The sequence below is a fragment of the Molothrus aeneus genome, chromosome 6 (assembly GCF_037042795.1).
Source record: "Molothrus aeneus isolate 106 chromosome 6, BPBGC_Maene_1.0, whole genome shotgun sequence".
NCBI lineage: Eukaryota > Metazoa > Chordata > Aves > Passeriformes > Icteridae > Molothrus > Molothrus aeneus.
The window spans coordinates 38,095,766-38,112,881 of record NC_089651.1 but is presented as its reverse complement, the minus strand read 5'-3'; the positions used below and the strand labels follow the sequence as shown (position 1 = coordinate 38,112,881).

General features: G+C 38.1%; 1 protein-coding gene across 2 annotated transcripts; it reads left to right on the top strand.

The window, feature by feature from the left end:
• The first annotated feature begins 595 nt into the window (after nt 1–595).
• Nucleotides 596–15,164, top strand: MBIP (MAP3K12 binding inhibitory protein 1). 2 transcript variants are annotated; one of them, XM_066551317.1, is made up of 9 exons: nt 596–737; nt 4,957–5,076; nt 6,772–6,984; nt 7,089–7,185; nt 8,707–8,772; nt 10,451–10,603; nt 11,638–11,735; nt 13,049–13,087; nt 14,220–15,164. In XM_066551317.1, exons 1-9 carry the CDS (start codon nt 615–617, stop codon nt 14,325–14,327), a joined length of 1,017 nt encoding a protein of 338 aa, XP_066407414.1. In that variant the 5' UTR covers nt 596–614; the 3' UTR covers nt 14,328–15,164. The 2 variants fall into 2 exon arrangements, with proteins under 2 accessions (XP_066407414.1, XP_066407413.1); XM_066551316.1 differs by having other exon boundaries at nt 14,217–15,164.
• Nucleotides 15,165–17,116: the final 1,952 nt, after the last annotated feature.

Sequence of the window (17,116 nt, the reverse complement as noted above, 5' to 3'; positions counted from 1 at the left end):
AAGCATTTTTACTTCCATTTCTTAGGAATTTCTACTTACTTTCTTAGGAAAGAAATTTACAAGTAAACTGTCTTACAGGGAATAGAATTTTGCGATCCCCATAATCAAGAGTACTCTGACAAACTTTGCAGTCTAATTTAAAAACAACCCTGCAGCAACCAGAAGAGGCAAGGCTTTGAACAACACGTATGAATGCAGAAAAGTGAAGGGGTAACCAGAAAGGCACAGCTGAAACAAGGGCGGCAATGCGCTGTACTGAAATAAGCACTGGCGGTCCTTCCCCCACGTGATGGAGCCCTCGCTGGGGCTGGGGCCGCGCCGGCAGCTCCCGGAACACGCGGCCGGAGCCGGGGCAGCGAGAGCGCCCTGCCGGCCGGGAGCGCGCCCCCACTGCAGCCCCGGCCGGGAGCGCGCCCCCCACTGCGGCCCCGGCCGGGAGCGCGCCCCCCACTGCGGCCCCGCCCGGGAGCGCGCCCCCCACAGCGGCCCCGCCGGCGCTGCGGAGCCTCGCCATTGGCTGCCGCGCCTATCAATCAGCGCGGTGGTGGAGCCGGCGCCAGGCGTTCGTCATCGCGGGGCGACGGCGCGGCCGCGGCCCGGCCCGGTCCGGTGTCATGGCGGCGGCGGTGGCGGCGCCCAGCCCGCTCCCGCCCGGCTCCCGCGCTCCGGAGGTCGACCCCGCCGCCTCTGAGGTAGCGAGCAGCGCTCTGCGCTGTCTGGCCGGGCTGGCGGGGCAGGTGAGTGAGGGGCGGGCAGAGGGAGAGGTCCTGGGCGGAGCTGAGCTGAGCTGAGCTGGGCGCCGCGCCCGCCTCGCATCGCCTCGCGTTGGGGGTCCGCGCAGGGCTGGCTCCTGCTTCGGCCCGACCTGCGGGGCCCTCGTGGGCTCCAGGAACAGGGAACAGCGCTGGACAGCACATAAGTCTGCCTCACAAAAGGAAGCTGCCTCTCTTCTGGGCGTTGCTTCTGCCAGGGCTGAGCCGGCTGCCTCTCCTGCTCCCTCCGGCCGGGGCAGCCCCGGCGTGCGCGGCCGCTGCTGCTGCTTCTCTCCCGCAGCCGGAACCGTGCCTTGGCCTCGCAGTGACACGTGCGACTTTGTAGTTTGACGGATGATCTCTTCCATGGGAAGGTGCAATTTGCTTAATTGCTGTGTCTTAATTAGTTACTCTGAATTGAGAAGCTCCTGAAAACTTACTGTGCATTAAATCAAAATAAATGATCAGGAGCCCTGCCTTGGTAATGGCATGCTATGAAACACACAGTGTATCTAAGGGTCAGAATTTTTAAAGGGGCTCTGCTCTATGTTACATAAGTTAAAACACCTATTTTATGTTTAGTAATGTCTGTGAGTTGTGAAACAGATGTCACAGCAGTGGTGGAAGGCCCTTACCAGGAGAAGGTTTTAGTAATAACTTATTTATTGCTACAAACAATTTACAGATTAATTTTCCACTGTGGAAACATTTTATGTAGTTCTGTCTAGGCAACAAAAGCACACTCTTACTTCGAGAGTTAGCAGTTTGAAGGTTTGGGGCCAGATGATGAGCAATATCTGCAGGAGCTAGTGTAACTTAATGTATGTTTGGTACAGAGATGGGCTCTTGGATGCAGAGGCAGTTTAGGAATAGCTGCTGGCTAATCTGAAATTATTTTTTAGAATTATTTATTATTATGTTTCACATCTCATCTGTATAGAATTCTATTATATTTGCATTTCTCCAAGTATGGTAGCAATTGTCTCTGTTTTCAAACAAAAGGTAACCAAAATGAAGGGCTTGATAATTCAGGCACTTAGTTTTGAGTCTCAGTTTTCCTGTCTCTAAAATGGTCACAAACTACCTTGGCTTTTGAGCTGTTCAGCACTAAACAGTGTGATGTTCGGACACAGCTGACTCATAGGATTACTGAGGCATGAAAACTATCTATTGAGGTTTAAAGGCCCCTTAATTTTTCCTGGTGAAAATTCTGAATGGGATCAGTGAAGAACTAGTGACTGTCAGTTTATCTTAGTGTGAGGACAGCACTATGAATGACAGTAGTAGAATCAATGAGAGAAAAGTTGGAACTCTTGTGTTTAGGAAAAACAGAAAGGAGACCAAGAGGAAAGTTTCCTAAGCTTTTTTAACTAGGCTATTCATCACAAATTTATTAATTGTTTCTAAACTACATTAAAAACTTTTATTTTTCCCTCTTGACTTCAGCAGCTTACTTTTTCTCCAAAGCTGGCTCTACACCTAGCATGTCACTGGAAAGTCCCTGGTGATTTTTAAAAATAACTGTGTGTGCACAGACCATTGTGAGAGAACTTTAGAGTTGCAGTAGAGTTACAGTAGCTATGGTGAAGAGTATAATTGTCTTCTTTGGTGTTTGGAGTGTCTTCTTTCCATGACAACAGACACATTTTACTGTCCAGTGCACCGGTTGGATAAGGTTCTGGTTGCTCCATCTTAGCTGTGAAAGTCCTTTTAGTTGCTCAGTTATGATCCTTTCCAGTTGCTGAGTTACACACTTGTCTGCCAGTGCTTGAGTTCTGACAGATTTAACTGCTCTGTTTTACCCCCTTATGGATTCCAGTAAACTGTCTTGCATTTCTTACTGAAACTACTGATTCCCCATTTCCCTTCTATAGAGATGACTGAGCATGTGCCAAATTGTTAGCAGTCACAGTTTGATTCATTATAGTAGTTTAAGTTGGATTTATGCTAGTAAATTGGGCTGTAAGCAGGAATATTTCTGGCACAGGAATTTTTCTACTGGAGCAATCAATGGCAGTACGTGACCAGGAGGACATCTGAAAATAACAGCTCTTAAAACCAATATAGCTGATCCTGAAAAATTCTTTAAGATTCAAGTGATAGCCAGTGTTTACATAAAACAAATTTCAAAGGGCTGAAATTACATATGATCCTGTAAATTGAATAGGCTGTGGACTTGTAATTAGTCAAAGGCTTTGAAGTATCAAAACACTGAATTTATAAATCTGTCACAGTTCTAAGAAGCAATAGGATATGAAAGACTGAGAACTTACTCTATTGTACTAGAAACCTTTGTTGATGCAGGAGGGGTTTATTCTTGATTTTTCTTTAAAAGCAGTGTCTGTGAGTTAAAAATATGACTGGCCTCTAAATTATTTTAAGTTAGAAGTTCTGTTGCTTTTTGTGCTTTGAACCACCTGGACAGGAGTTGTCCATTATGATATGAAGGCACATATCAGCTTTTTCTTTTTAAAAAGGAAGGCTTATTAGGAAATTGCAGTAGCACTTGTATTTTGTTTCGTTTGGATGACTTAATGTACACCTTTTTCACCCTGTCAGTAGACTGTAATGTAGCATATAGGAGATATTACTCTAGAAACTTCAGGCAGAAATATGTGCTTCAGATGATCACATGCACAGGCTTAATTCCTAAAGTAAATTTTATTCCTACTAAGTTCTAAATACATTCTTGATTTTGAAACTTCTTCAGGATTAGTATATCCTAGGACATTATTTTTCCTACATCCTGTGTACTTAGCTTAAGTACTAAACAGGGATAACCATTTGTGAAAATTTTCTAAAATACATTATATGTCTAGTTAGACTGTCTCCTTTGCTGTGTAATTTGGGAACTAACCCTGAATTTAGCAAAGGTTAGTTAGTTTGACTAAAGAAGGAAGGTTCAGGATTATAATTCTTTACAAAATTGTGTTAATGCTGAGATTTGAAACTAAGGTGGGACAGCTTGTCATCCACAGCTTTGCCTTCAGAGTGACAGAGGCATTTCTTGTGTCCAGTTCTCAGTGTTTCATACACTTTGTGGTGGCTTCAGGACATGAGTGCATATGCATTTTGTTTTCTTGTTTGTAATGTTTGATGCTGTTAGAAGTTAAATGTCTTTAGACCATGAGGTAAAGGTCACTTTTGTCATCTTCCTGAGGTGCCTTTTTCTGTTTCCACCCCCAGGTTTTTTTTAATGGAAGGGGTGAGGAATAGATATACAAGTATGCATATGCATTGGGAATTCAGCGTTGCAAGCAGAGTACCTGTAGGTCCTCTTGATTTCAAACAAGAATTTTATCTGTATTTAGAATTTGGGGTATCACTTGCAGGATGTTTGGTTGGAAAACAACCTTCTTACCTGTGGGAAATGAAAGTAATCATCTTGTTAAGATCTTGAGAAAAGCTTTAATGTAACAAAAAGGGCAAAGTTGGGTGTGAAAATGTGTTATCCCATTAGAGTTTATGGACAATTATCTTTGCGTTAGAAAGTGTATTTATAGCTTATAGAAGACACACAGTTCTTTTGAACAATACTTCAAATTTATTACATGTGTTATTCTTTATTGTCTTGGGAGTTAAATATTGCAATTCCTTGACAGTGAGAATAGATTGTGGCAATTGTTCATTTCAATGTGAATGCATATTCAGGAAAATAGTGTGATTTGAAAGCAGGTTTAATAGTGGTATGTGTAATCTAGAGTTTGTTAAACTTTGAGATATTAAAAATATATATATTTTTATGCACTTTTAAAGCTTCCTTTGGGTTAGCAGCAAGTTAAAACTAAAGAATGTGCCATGGTGTTACATCAAGACATGGGTCATGCAGGCACAGTCTTGCAATCTTGGAATAAAATACATGAACTTACAGGAGACTGCTATCCTGGGTCATGTTTCCTCGTGCTGGTGGTTCTAGTATACATTAAAAGAAAAGATGGTGTGAGTGATTAACATGAACCCACAATGAAAGTGTGGTGAGTTAGTAAGGAATTTTTAATTTTAGAATAAACTCTACAACTACTAGCTTTCTTGGAAAATGATAACTGCCTGGACTGTAATTAATATCAAATCTTTCCAATGTTCTTGTCTAAAACTGGGATGGGTCTATATGAGGCTGAGCATAATTGTGGTCTTGTAGGAGTCTTGTATACTTTTTTGATGTTAATACATATAATATAATTTTTTATTGTTTTGCCTGTTGAAGCTTAATCTCGGAGAGGATATTGTGAAAGTTGTAATCGATTGGAGCAAGCTTCAGAGCACATCAGCACTTCAGCCAGCCTTGCTCTTTAGTGCACTTCAGCAGCATATTTTATGTTTACAGGTAAATATTTCATGGGACACATTTGCCTTGACAAAAGTGATCAACAACTAAAAGTATTCTCAACTGTAAAATTCCCGTAATTTTATTCTTACATTGGTGTGTTGAATAAAAAAGGATTGCAGAAGTATTAAATGCTTGGGATTCCACTATGCTCCATAGGTACTCACATTTATGGATTTTTCAGATTAGTGGGAATAGCCACTGTAGGTGAGCAGGCTGAATAAATGCAGCCTCATTGATTTCTAGACTTGCATTGTAAATGTGATACATTTCCATCTATGGTGGGTTATAATTAAGCAATAAGACACGGCAGGTGTGTGTCATGCTATGATAATGATTCCATGCGTTGGGTGAGTTTTGAGGCTCATAGAGTGCTTTCAGTGGTTCAAGAAGTGGCATTATCCCAGCATGACACATCCTGGAGTGTCTTACTGCAATTAAATATATTTTCAACGTAGGTTTTTTTTTTTTAAAGAGTAATTTCTTTGACATTAATGTCTCATCTTGCCAAGTAGCCAGTCACCATTACTGTCATTTCTTTTAACTATTTGAAACTTTCCAACCCTGCCAAAAGTAATTGGCAGGGCATGGCAATGGCAAAAGGCATTGGCAGGGAGGGTTAGCAGTTTGTCAGCTTGTAACTGAGCAGTGTTTTGACCTTGATAGTTCATATGTAGAAGATGGGATTTGAGTACTACTATTTTGCTTGAGCTAGTTAATGAATTATTTGAGGTTCCTAGTGCTGAGAGGATGAAAAGGGAAGTTTCTGTATTTTCTTGTCTATAGGTAAAAGACCTTTTGTTTTCCAGACATCCACCAGATCTTTGGTGTGATGATGAGCAGAAAGAGAAAATATGCAAGATAAATGCAAATAAATTTACATCCAACATATAAAAATGCTGCAAGTGGGAGTTTGATTCCATTTCAGAAAATTTGACTGCTAAAAATCATGTTGTCTTTAAAAAAAAATTAAAATCATTTTTAGAGAGAAAATAAGCAGTGAAATTCAGACTAGATGAAACTGATGGAAATTAAAAAGAGATAGGGACATATATATGTGCTGAGGTTTTGATGTTACATTGTACATAAGAATTACTGCAGTAAAATAAGCATTTTTCCTGCCATAAATGTCAGTGCCTTTTCTCATTTAATTTCATGACCTAAGTAGATAATCAACTGTGTCAAGCAAAGCATGTGTTCATGATAATGCCTATGTATTTCATGTCTGTGTTCTCTCATTCACTTGGGCAACTACGGTTTCAAGTGGAGAATGTAGTGCTCATGTGATAAAGGCTTTACAGTGTAAGAGCACCAGATTTCATGTTAAGGAGGAAAAATACTAAGCCTTACTGTTCTCAGTAAGCATTTGAATGGCATGTTAATTAAGTGGCATGGATGCCAGTGATTGAAGCTTTGATTTAGCTAGTAAAACAGGAGTATGGGCAGATTTTCACAGAAATTTGGGAGTTTTCCTCTACAAACCTCTAAAAGACAGGTCAGAAAGGTCAGAATCATGATGTGCACAATATTTGGAACTTCTTTTTAATCTTATTACTGTGTTCTATCAGAGGAAGATGTTGTAATTCCCAAAATTATTTCCATTAGTCTGGAAATTATAATAGTACTTGTCTTCTTGGCTTTGGGACTTTGGACTTTTTATTTTTTTAACCCTAATACACTGTTTTCTTTGTTCAGCCTCTCTTAGAAAAACTCCAGTCACTGATCAAAGAGGAAAATATAGGCCATGTTGAACCTGGAGGTAAAACAGAAAGCCAGACAAGTTTAGATGTTTATGATGGTAACAGTCAGACTGAAGAAAAATATGGAAGTTATGACTTGAGAGATCTGAAGGATACTCGTTTTAATTTTGATCCAGAAGTGGTCCAAATAAAAGCTGGAAAAGCAGAAGTAAGTGATTTATGTGAGTTTAAAAACAGAAAAATGAAAGACCTTTCTAAATTTTAAATTTAAAGAATGAAATAGATCTATGCCTTCATGTTTATTACCTGCAGATTGACAGGCGGATATCAGCCTTCATCGAGAGGAAACAAGCCGAGATCAATGAAAATAATGTCAGGGAATTTTGCAATGTTATTGATTGTAATCAAGGTAACTGGCTAGCCAGACTTTAATCTTCATAGTAATTTAAGTTGTGTGGGGGTTTTTTTGTTGGTTTGTTTTTGGGTGGTTTTTTTTTGTTTTTTTTTGTTTGTTTGTTTGTTTGTTTGGGGTTTTTTTTGGTTTTTTTGTTTGATTTGATTTTTTTTGTTTTTCAAAAGTGCTAATCTGTATTTAAAACAGAACTTTTTTTCAAGAGTAACTTTGTTTTAAAACTTAGAACTTGCATGTGCACTGCAGATGTCAGATAGAAAAATAAATTGAGAAGTCACTGGATGACAATGTTTAATGCATCCCATACAGAAAGATTATATCTATTATTATGTTAATTTCAAGAACTGCTATCTTAGATCATGATTTTGTAGCTATTGTTCCCAGTGTTTTAACTAGGTGTTCCTCCAAAGTAAATGGAATTGCAATTCAGAAATGTCTTGTGAGTTGTATATTGAAATTGAAGTTAATTTAATGCTAGTTAAATTACAAAGTATTTTTTACAATGATTTTGAATTACTAGCTACTTGAAATGACTTTTTCTTTTTAACATTGCTCACGTTGTAGTACAATTGGCTGTATCTGTAACCAATCTTAAATCCATCTGGCAGACTGGATCCCATTTACAGGATCGGTAACTGTAGCCAAATGCATCTTGGAAGTTAAGACAGTTTTATATACATAACTACATAAGTAGTACAGAGATATTTTCTAAGTACCTGTGAACCCACATGTGCATTGTCTCTATGAGAAACTTAAGCTCTTAGAGATCAAAGCTTATTGTTCAGTAAGCTTTGTAGAGAGTTTAACTGCTTGAATGTTAGTTGGAATGCAAAGGACAGCTGAAGTTTAGTAGACTATGCTAGATAGTGAAATATTGTTTCCCAAAATTGTTATGTACAGAAGAATTGATAATAAGACTTGTCTCGTTGTTCAGGCATAATAAAATATGTGTAGATCTTTGGTGTAATGAACAGAGATTTCTATGAAAATAGAAACATTAGAATAAATTAAGGTAATCCATACTATAGATTTTATGGTTAGGCAAATGAAAGAAGTCACATGGATCAGAGTAAATGCAGAAAGGTTTAGGAAAGAATACTGATGAGTAAACTAGATAAGTCAAAAAACAGGAGAGTTTCAGAAAAGGACAAAAAACCAGAATAACAGTAGTAAGCAGGAGAAAGGCTTCTGTACAGGAAGAAGGAAATAAGTTACAGAGAAATGCAGTGAAAAGTAAGAACCAAATAAATTTGGTCCTGATCCAGTAAACTTCTCTATACATGTGTGAATACATTTATATGAGTGACTCATCCAATTAAAAGCAGTAAGTCCATGCGAGTGTGTGAAACTATTAATGAGCAAGTGTTTATAGAATGAATTAAGTATTCCTGATTTTATTTTATTGTTTGAACCATTTAAATTAGATTTGTTTAAAGCATCAAAGTTGATGGTGGTTAGAATATTTTCAATTATAAATACATAATTTGGACCTCACTTGTTATATCATTATTTATTTAGAAAATAGCTGTGCCAGAACAGATGCAATTTTCACACCCTATCCTGGATTTAAAAGTCATATAAAGGGTAAGCAACTCTTTTAATACCCATTTAAGTATCCAGATATAGCAGCACTTCTAAGTTTTTGATATCAAAAGTTTTTATAGAATGCTTAAAAATGGAAACTTAATGTATTGATTTTTTACTCTAGTGAATACTTCTACATCTTCATTTATGTCTTTAAGGTTTTAAATCCCTTAACTGCTTCACTAAATGAATGGTTAGGCACTAAAGACCAAAACAAAATAACCTATTTTTATTGTCTGAAAGGAAATGTGGAAAAGATAAAGCAGGACCGAGAAGCTGAACAATACTTAGTTTTTCTTCTAAGGTGAAACCATCAATAAGGAATTGAGATTAAATAGGATTATCTTCTATTTTTCATTAGTTGGTGCAAGTGTCTTGAAATAGAGTATAATTTTGGGACAGTGGAAGTTTCTTAGACGTGGATTTATAAGAACTGACAAGCTGAGGAATGAATTTATCACTGCACTGTTTTTTGGAAAGGAATAAATAAAATAGAAATTATGTCAAACAGAAGTTGTGTGTAAAACATTGTTCATCTGCTGCTCTCCAGGTGTATGCAAGTTACCCTTCTTTAAAAACAAACAAAATACCCAAAATGAGAATGAAAACAACCCTCTTTTGCATTTTTGAAAGTGGTAATACTCAGTTATCCGCTTGATATTGATCCTAGAAACCACCAATTAATTATTTTTAATTCTGTAATTTAGAATAATACTGTAAAGCAAAATAATAAGTTTTGAAAGGCATGGTGAGCTAAGAAGGAAATGGGAAAGTGAGTTTCATTTTAGAATCTTTCACAAAGAAACACTTTCAATAGTCACTGTTTTAAACTGAGTGTTAATTTGTTGGTTGGATGGCAGCGTAATGCAGGAAAAAAGGGAAGCTTTCACTTCAAGGAACAGTTCATAACTGAAATGTGAAAAACACTTTGAAAGGAATTGGAAGTAAAACCAGCATAAATTCAAGCAAGAATGTAGCATGTTGCACTCATGAAAGTGTATGTATGTGTGTGTGTGCTTCAGCATCTGGAGCTGCCAATATAGTCTTTAAATCTGCAGTGCACTGCAGTAGTTCTATGAGGAGAACTTAAGAAATTACTCTGATTTAATGAGAAGTGAGCAAAATCTTCTGATGGAGACATGGCTCAGCATGGGTAGAAGATAGTCCTAGATGCAGCTAAGAGTCACTAAAGCTTTTATCCAGATGACAAAAATTCAAAGTGAACTTCCTTGCTGAGGTTTGTATTGGTTTTTCAGTTGTGTACCTCTCTTCATCTTCATGTATTTATGATGCTTCCTGTAATATTAGTCTGGCCTCTTCTTTGCATTCGCAAAAGCTCTCATGTGCAACTGCTGACATAGATATCAAGGTTTCTGCTGTTAATCAGCAGCTGATGACAAATTCTCAACACTGCCATTCTACATGAATGTATGAGTAATTCTTTTGCTTTGCATATGTAAAATCCAGGGGTTTTGTTACGTTTAGTTGCTCGTGCAAAAAAATAAGAAAATGCTTTTACTTGAACTTTTGATCTTACTGCGTGTGGGCCCTTCATATGCAAGACTTATGTAAAACTGATTTAATGCAGGTTTTTGTGTTTCAATATTTTGATTCTTTTAGTTAGATCTGTTTTGTGTTTCATGTGCATATATGTGTAATTTATTTTCTCTTTACCTAGTTTCTAGGGTAGTAAATACATATGGACCTCAGACTAGGTCTGAAGGAATGCATGGGTCCAGTCACAAAGCCAGTGTACCCATGCATGATTGTGGAAACCAAGCTGTTGAGGAGAGATTGCAAAACATTGAAGCACACTTACGGTTACAAACAGGTTTGTATGATGTTATAATTTCGACATTGGTGTGCCATTTTATATAGTTGTGATTACTGTGGTGAAACTGGGCAAGTCTGTAAAAACCAGTTTTTGCTTCCAGCAACAGAAAGAGTTCATCTTGACTTGCTGGCTGTTTTTCAGAACAGCTTCCAGTGCTAGTACTGCTCTTTTCCCTTTACATTAAGGGAAAGCAATATTAAGAGTGATAAGTTAGCCAGTTTAATTAGTAGGTGCTGAGTGTTGAGTAGAGGGCAGAACTGAAGGAGTGAAGCTACCTGCACAATTGTTTCTCTGAATGGACAAAATAAATGAATGGCAAAAAAACCCCAAACCCCACATTAGTGCTATTTTGGTCATTTGTGGAATAGAACTGTCTTGTCTAACAGACCCAGAAATAAAAGGAAATGGGTATCAAAAAGCAAAAGCTTTCTATGGCCTTGGTTGTCAATACAGTTCAGAACCAGACTATCATTTAAATTGGAGTAGCCAGTACTTAGTTGTGATAAACAGTTATTTCATATAGTTCCTTCATTATAGAACACTATGGAGTTCAAATAAGATGCTTGCTAAGGCTGATCTTTTGATCAGTTCTATCCGTTCTATGGGGAAACAAATCCCAAGCTGCTGTAGAAAAGATGGAAACAGCAAATGGGTTGAGTTAGGATTTTTTTGGTTGTTTTTGTGGTGTCAGTGAGTTTTGTTGTGGGCTTTTTTGTGAGGGTGGTTCTTGGGTGAGCTAGGGTCTTTTTTGTTTGTTTGGTCATTTTTTTGATTTTTTTTTCCCAGACAGACATCAGCCAACTACATGAAGTTGTCTTAGTGCTTTCATTGACTACACTTGCTTATCAATCAGGTTTTACCCTGAATTATATTAATTATCCTTCCTTCATATGATCCCATTCATTTGTTTTGTTCAGCTACTGGTTGATAGCTAATCTTGAAGAATTCAAATGTTAGACTTGCAATCTTTAGTTAAATCAATATTCAAGTGATTTTCCTAATTTATTTTGCATTGCAACTGATGTATTTAGGTGGTCCAGTACCAAGAGACATTTATCAGAGAATTAAGAAGCTTGAAGATAAAATCCTTGAGCTGGAAGGACTGTCTCCTGAATATTTTCAATCTGTAGTAAGAAATTTTCCTACCTTCTCTCAGCATATCTAAATGTATTTATGCCTTTTGTGCTTGAATCTTTGATGTACAGAGAAGAACTTAGAGTCGGAGGGCAGACACTTTTAATAAACAGCTCTGGATTGGTGTAGTGGTTACGTTACATGTGGACCATCTAGTCAAGGTCATATTTACCTAATTTGTCACTCAAAAGAAGAAAGTGTCTGTTGGGGGGAAAAAAATTGCTGTCACCCAAGCTTAACTAATTTGTAAGAAATGTGTCAGAAAGTTTGTATTTGTCCCCCTTGCCTTAAAATCTGAAGTGCTTCTTATGTCAAGAAAATTGACTGAAGTTTTGATTTTTGATACAAATAATTAATGGCTTGAAACAGCTGAAATCATTTGGGCTTCTGTACATGATCTGATTGCTAACAATATGTGAATAACTTCCAAAAGGATGAGGGAGTAAACTGTCTGAAAATTGCTTCATGTGATTCTGTGACTTAGTTTCTTTTATTTCTGGTTTTCAGGCAGAGCTCTGTCTCTCACTGAATAATACACCTTAACCTTCACTCACCAAAGGGTATTAGGGCAAAGAGAATGTTAGTTGTTACTACATTAGGCTCTATTTGATTTTAGAAATTTCTTATCTGTTATCTTGCTCTTCTTTCCCCATGTAACAGTAAGAATGTCTCTTCTACCTTTGTTGATTGCAATTTAATTTATATCTTCTCCCTTGAGACTAGCCAAAGAAGAGTCAGTTAATAAAAATCAATAGCAATAGTGCACATTTTTGTTTAATTATTTTAATTTGTGTTGGAGACCAGTAAAGTTCTTTATTTGTGAGACTATTCCTTCTGGCTGAAAACCAGAAGTTAAAACATACACTTTCATAAGCTGAGATTTCTATTGAAAAGGCTTTAGGACCTCTAGGAGGATCAGGGCGAAAATTGTGATGGTGGCAATAGTAGTTTTGCACAGTAATTAGCACATTTTATCTGAAGTTTTGCATAAATATTGGCGTGGATATAGGCAAATTTTAGGGATGAAAATATTGACAATTTCAAAAGCTCAATTCTGTCTGAAGGAAGCTTCAGTTAAATTGATAGTTGTTGACTGCCAAGTGTGGAGAAGCTTCAACAGCTTCTGACTGCTCTCCAGTAGTATTTCTCATGATCCAAAGTACTTAATTATGAAAAAGGTTTCTTTAATCCATGGAATGGCAGTCAGTGGGATTTTTTTATAAAGACTCTTAACAATATAGTTACAAGAATTATTTGTGATCTTCTGTCAGTGCACCATTAAGTCTGTTTTGATTGTCTTTTCTTCAGAGCTGTTCTGGCAAGAGGAGAAAGGTTCAGTCTCCCCATGTAAGTGCTATTAACTCTTGTTTTTCTTAAGTTTAGGATGTTTTGAGTGGAAAGTAAGCAGGAGTTCTATGAAGCAAGTATGTAAGTTGTCAGAAGTAGCTGCATCAGTATTGGATAGTTTGCTGTCAAAGAGAGTAGGAAGGAGACAAAAAGCTAATGGCTGTTAAAATGAAATGAGTCTTCTAAGAATACATACTAGGGTTTTCACCAGTTAGGAGGATGACTGAATAAAACAAATCTATGATGCTGTTAAGCTGAGAGAAACAGGCAATTTCTGTATTCTGATCAGCCTTCTATTAATGTCTTCCATTTTTGTTTTGTGGCATAGTGGTTTTTGTTGATTTTAAAATTATTTTTCAATTCGCTTTATTGGTTTATGAAAAGACAAAAGTAGAAATGGCTGGCTTGGCAAAAGTACTGCAGAAGGACCCAACATTATAGCAGATATTAACCTGTCAGTAAGAATTGCCATTTTTGCAACACCATCACAGGGGAGTGCATTTACCATGTACCTCTTAGGCCACAAGAGAAGTTATTGGTGCAGGTAGGACCATGGCTGGAACCTTGTCTGCTCCTAGCTATCACCCTTGGAGACAGATGGATTGGGGAGAATGCTTAGAGTGGGCTATGGGCCATCTGATACTTGAGAAAGTAGGCTTGTGTAGGAAAAAAAATGTCCTGCATAGGGTGAAATATTTTTATTGAAAGGATGATGGCCTCCTTGTATAAGAAAACATAAAAGATTACCAAGTTAAGTGGCACAGAGGAGCTTGATGTTGGGCAGTAAGCAGAAAAACCCTTTAGCTGTAAACCCAAGTTCTGCAAAATCTAAGTAGTCTCATCCAGTGTTTAATATGAAGAGATTTCTTAGGGTGGTTTATGAGCAGACTAAACAAGCATCTAATAAAAGTAACATGAATGTATTGATCCACGATTAGGACTGTCTTTCTTGCAAGTTTACATTCTTTTTCCTTTAAATTTAAATAGGCAAAGACTAAATTCAGACAATTCTGCAGAAGTAGTTCTATCACTTAGTACAATATGCAGTGACCTCAAGTATCAAGTGATAAGCCACTTCTCTAGCAATTACAAGATGTAAATGATTGTGATTTTTATTTTGTTCTTTTAGCAGAGCTATTCACTGGCTGAACTTGATGAAAAGATCAATGCTATAAAACAGGCATTACTGAGGAAAACAAAAGAAAGCAAGTTCAAGGAGGCTGAGCAGCTTCTTCGATAAAAGTGTTTTCAGAATCCTCATCATGATTTACACGTACCTAAACCATAGACCTGAGCAGTGTTCATCAGAGATGACTAGCAATGAAGACATAGCATGCATATAAGCTCCCTTTGGATGATCTTGAAAGCTTTCTTTCAGAGTAACTTGTTTAAAAGCAGCCTTATTAATGAAATAGTTACTTTAAAATGAAGACTGTTTCAGGAATGTCATTCTAATAATCCGTTCCCTTCTGTTGTAAAGGAGGACTGCAGCATTGTTTGTATGTGAAAAGTCTTAACCTGCGCACCAAAGCTACATCTCACGTGTTATTCTTGGTGACTAAGTATTCAAAAGGAGTATCTTTTGGATACTGTTCATGTAAGTAGTTTGCACAGACTTCTGAAATTAAATTCTTCCTCAGAAATACACTGACTTCGGGAAAAAAAATTACCTAAACCTTGCAGAATGCATGCTTTCTTGTGGGATTTTTTCTGCATTTGTCACTGTTTTCACCGCTGTTAGAAATGCAGCAAATTGCATTTGTGTTGTGACAGGTGTTTATGGAAACCCTGTATGTGTAAATAAAAACAACTGTTCTTCACCTTTTCAGTGTCTTGTGGGAATTCAAATTTCATGACGTGTTCACAAACAATGTATTCTAAAAATCATCCTAGAGGAGATTTAGAGGAGCATGCCAGCAAGGCATCAACTTCCCTTTTATATGCATGCTTACATGATTGAAGCATAGATGCTAGCTTAAAGTCTGACCTTTGGCCAGACAGTGAAGTGAGATTGTGTTGTGACTTTTTGTTTGGTTTTGTTTGTTTGTTTTTAATAAACCATTTTCTATTTATATAAGTTTTATTTACGGTCTGTTATTATTTCAGTTTAGAAGAAAAGTTGCTGTTACCGAGAGAGTTTTATGTAAACTGCTCTGCTTAGAGCAGTCATATTGTTCATGTCCCTGTATTAGTCTCTGTGACAGGTGTTGTGAACAGTACTGACTTAGCACAGCCTTTGAAGAATATTTGGTGTTTTCTGTGACCTCGTCTTTTTATCCAGAATAAATTTGTTATAGCAACTGCAGCTAATGTTTCTCTGGAGATAAACCAGCAGAGATGGGAGACAAGGCTGCTTGAGCTCTTGTCCTGGCTCCAGGAAGGGTGACAGTATGATGGTAACCTCTGAGGTGCTGCTTGTCCTTCCAGGAAGAGATCTGAGTGCCTCAGATACAGCAGTGGATATGAAGAGGTACTGTTGCAGGTGAAGATTGTTGTGTGTGGTACATATCAGTACAGTATTCCTACAGAGACAACTTTTGTTGCATGAAGCCTTGCTATTGTTGAACATCCTAACAGTATGTTTTATGAGGGATGTTTTGGTGAAGCAGCACAGTGAGCTGTAACTTTCTTACTTCAAGTCGAGAAGCTTTACTTCTTTTTATGGTCCTCTGGCCTAGGAGTCATAGCTCCAAAGAGTACAATGTATAGTTGCCAAACCACACACTTCAAATGGTTCTTGAAAGAGTGGTAGGAGATGGCTGTTACAGGGCATGGGGGAATGGCCAAAGGGATGTAGCTTTTATAAAGCTGTAGCCCCCACTCGTGTGCATCATAATACAAGTACTGGTAGCAGAGGGTGACATAATGAATAGCTGAGGAAACAACAGTGGGTGTACTCTGGATGGTAATTTATTAACCCTATGTAATCTATCAAATACATGTGACAGACAAACTTGATAGATGGATGTCGTGTGGCATTCATCTTGCTTTGTTCCTAGTCACTCTTGCCATTATTTGGTTTCAGGTCTGGCAAGCTGTTGGAAGTTTCCCTTCCTCTGCTGTATGACTTTATGCAAAGAGGCATAGAGAAGCAGGATGGATGCTCTTCTGTGGTTCAGTGCTACTGGTCTTACCAGTTTATCCTTCCTTGCCTTTTGTCTCCCTGGGTTTTACCTTCTATGACTAACTTCCACTGTCAGGACTGTTTCTGCAGAATGATGAGCTCTGACCACAGCCCCATAATAAAGTGGTTGTTGCTTTGACCTCTTTCACCACCCTTTTTCCAGAACTACAAATTCTTCTGTTCTTCCTCTGCATCTGAACACTCCAGTGCTTGCTGATAAGTGCAGCTGCAGTAGCTGTAGTCTGAGGGGTAACCAAAGATTAAGCAAAAGCAAAGGAAGTGCTTACCATCTTGTTGATGTGTCTCAACATGTAGACTACTGACTGAGAGAGTAGGGGGTGGGTACTGATTAAGAACTCCTCTCAGATGTCCTCAGTGAAGGTGAGACAGACTTTAAATAAAAAGCATGCTTGCTTTGAGCCTAAATCAATGAAGAATCTGCTCTATGCTAATTATTTTAATGGCAGTGGATTTGCTCACAGGCTGAGATACCATCTTACAAGAAAACCAGAAGAAAAGTTTCTCAAATTACTTGCAAAATAAAGAGCTCTGGACTGACAGGCAGAGAGCATGCCTGTTGCTGTACAATAGATGTTCCTGCCGTGTTGCAGACAAGTAGAGGTGTCCACAAAATCACTTGTATTCTTTCACAGGAAAACTTCAAAGAAAGATACTGGTGCACTCACAGCCTTCCATCCCTGAGAGAAATGCAGCAGATGGAAGTTTAGCAAGAATCAGAGGAACCCTGAGCCCCTTGCCATCAGGCAGAAGGGGGGGACCTGAAAGATGGGAGGGATTGGAAACAGGTCCCTCTTTGGAAGGCAGGAGAATGCCCTACCAGCCTTTCTTGCCATCTCAGGTGCACTTGTGGAATTGGGATGAGATTCTGGAACTTGATAATCAAG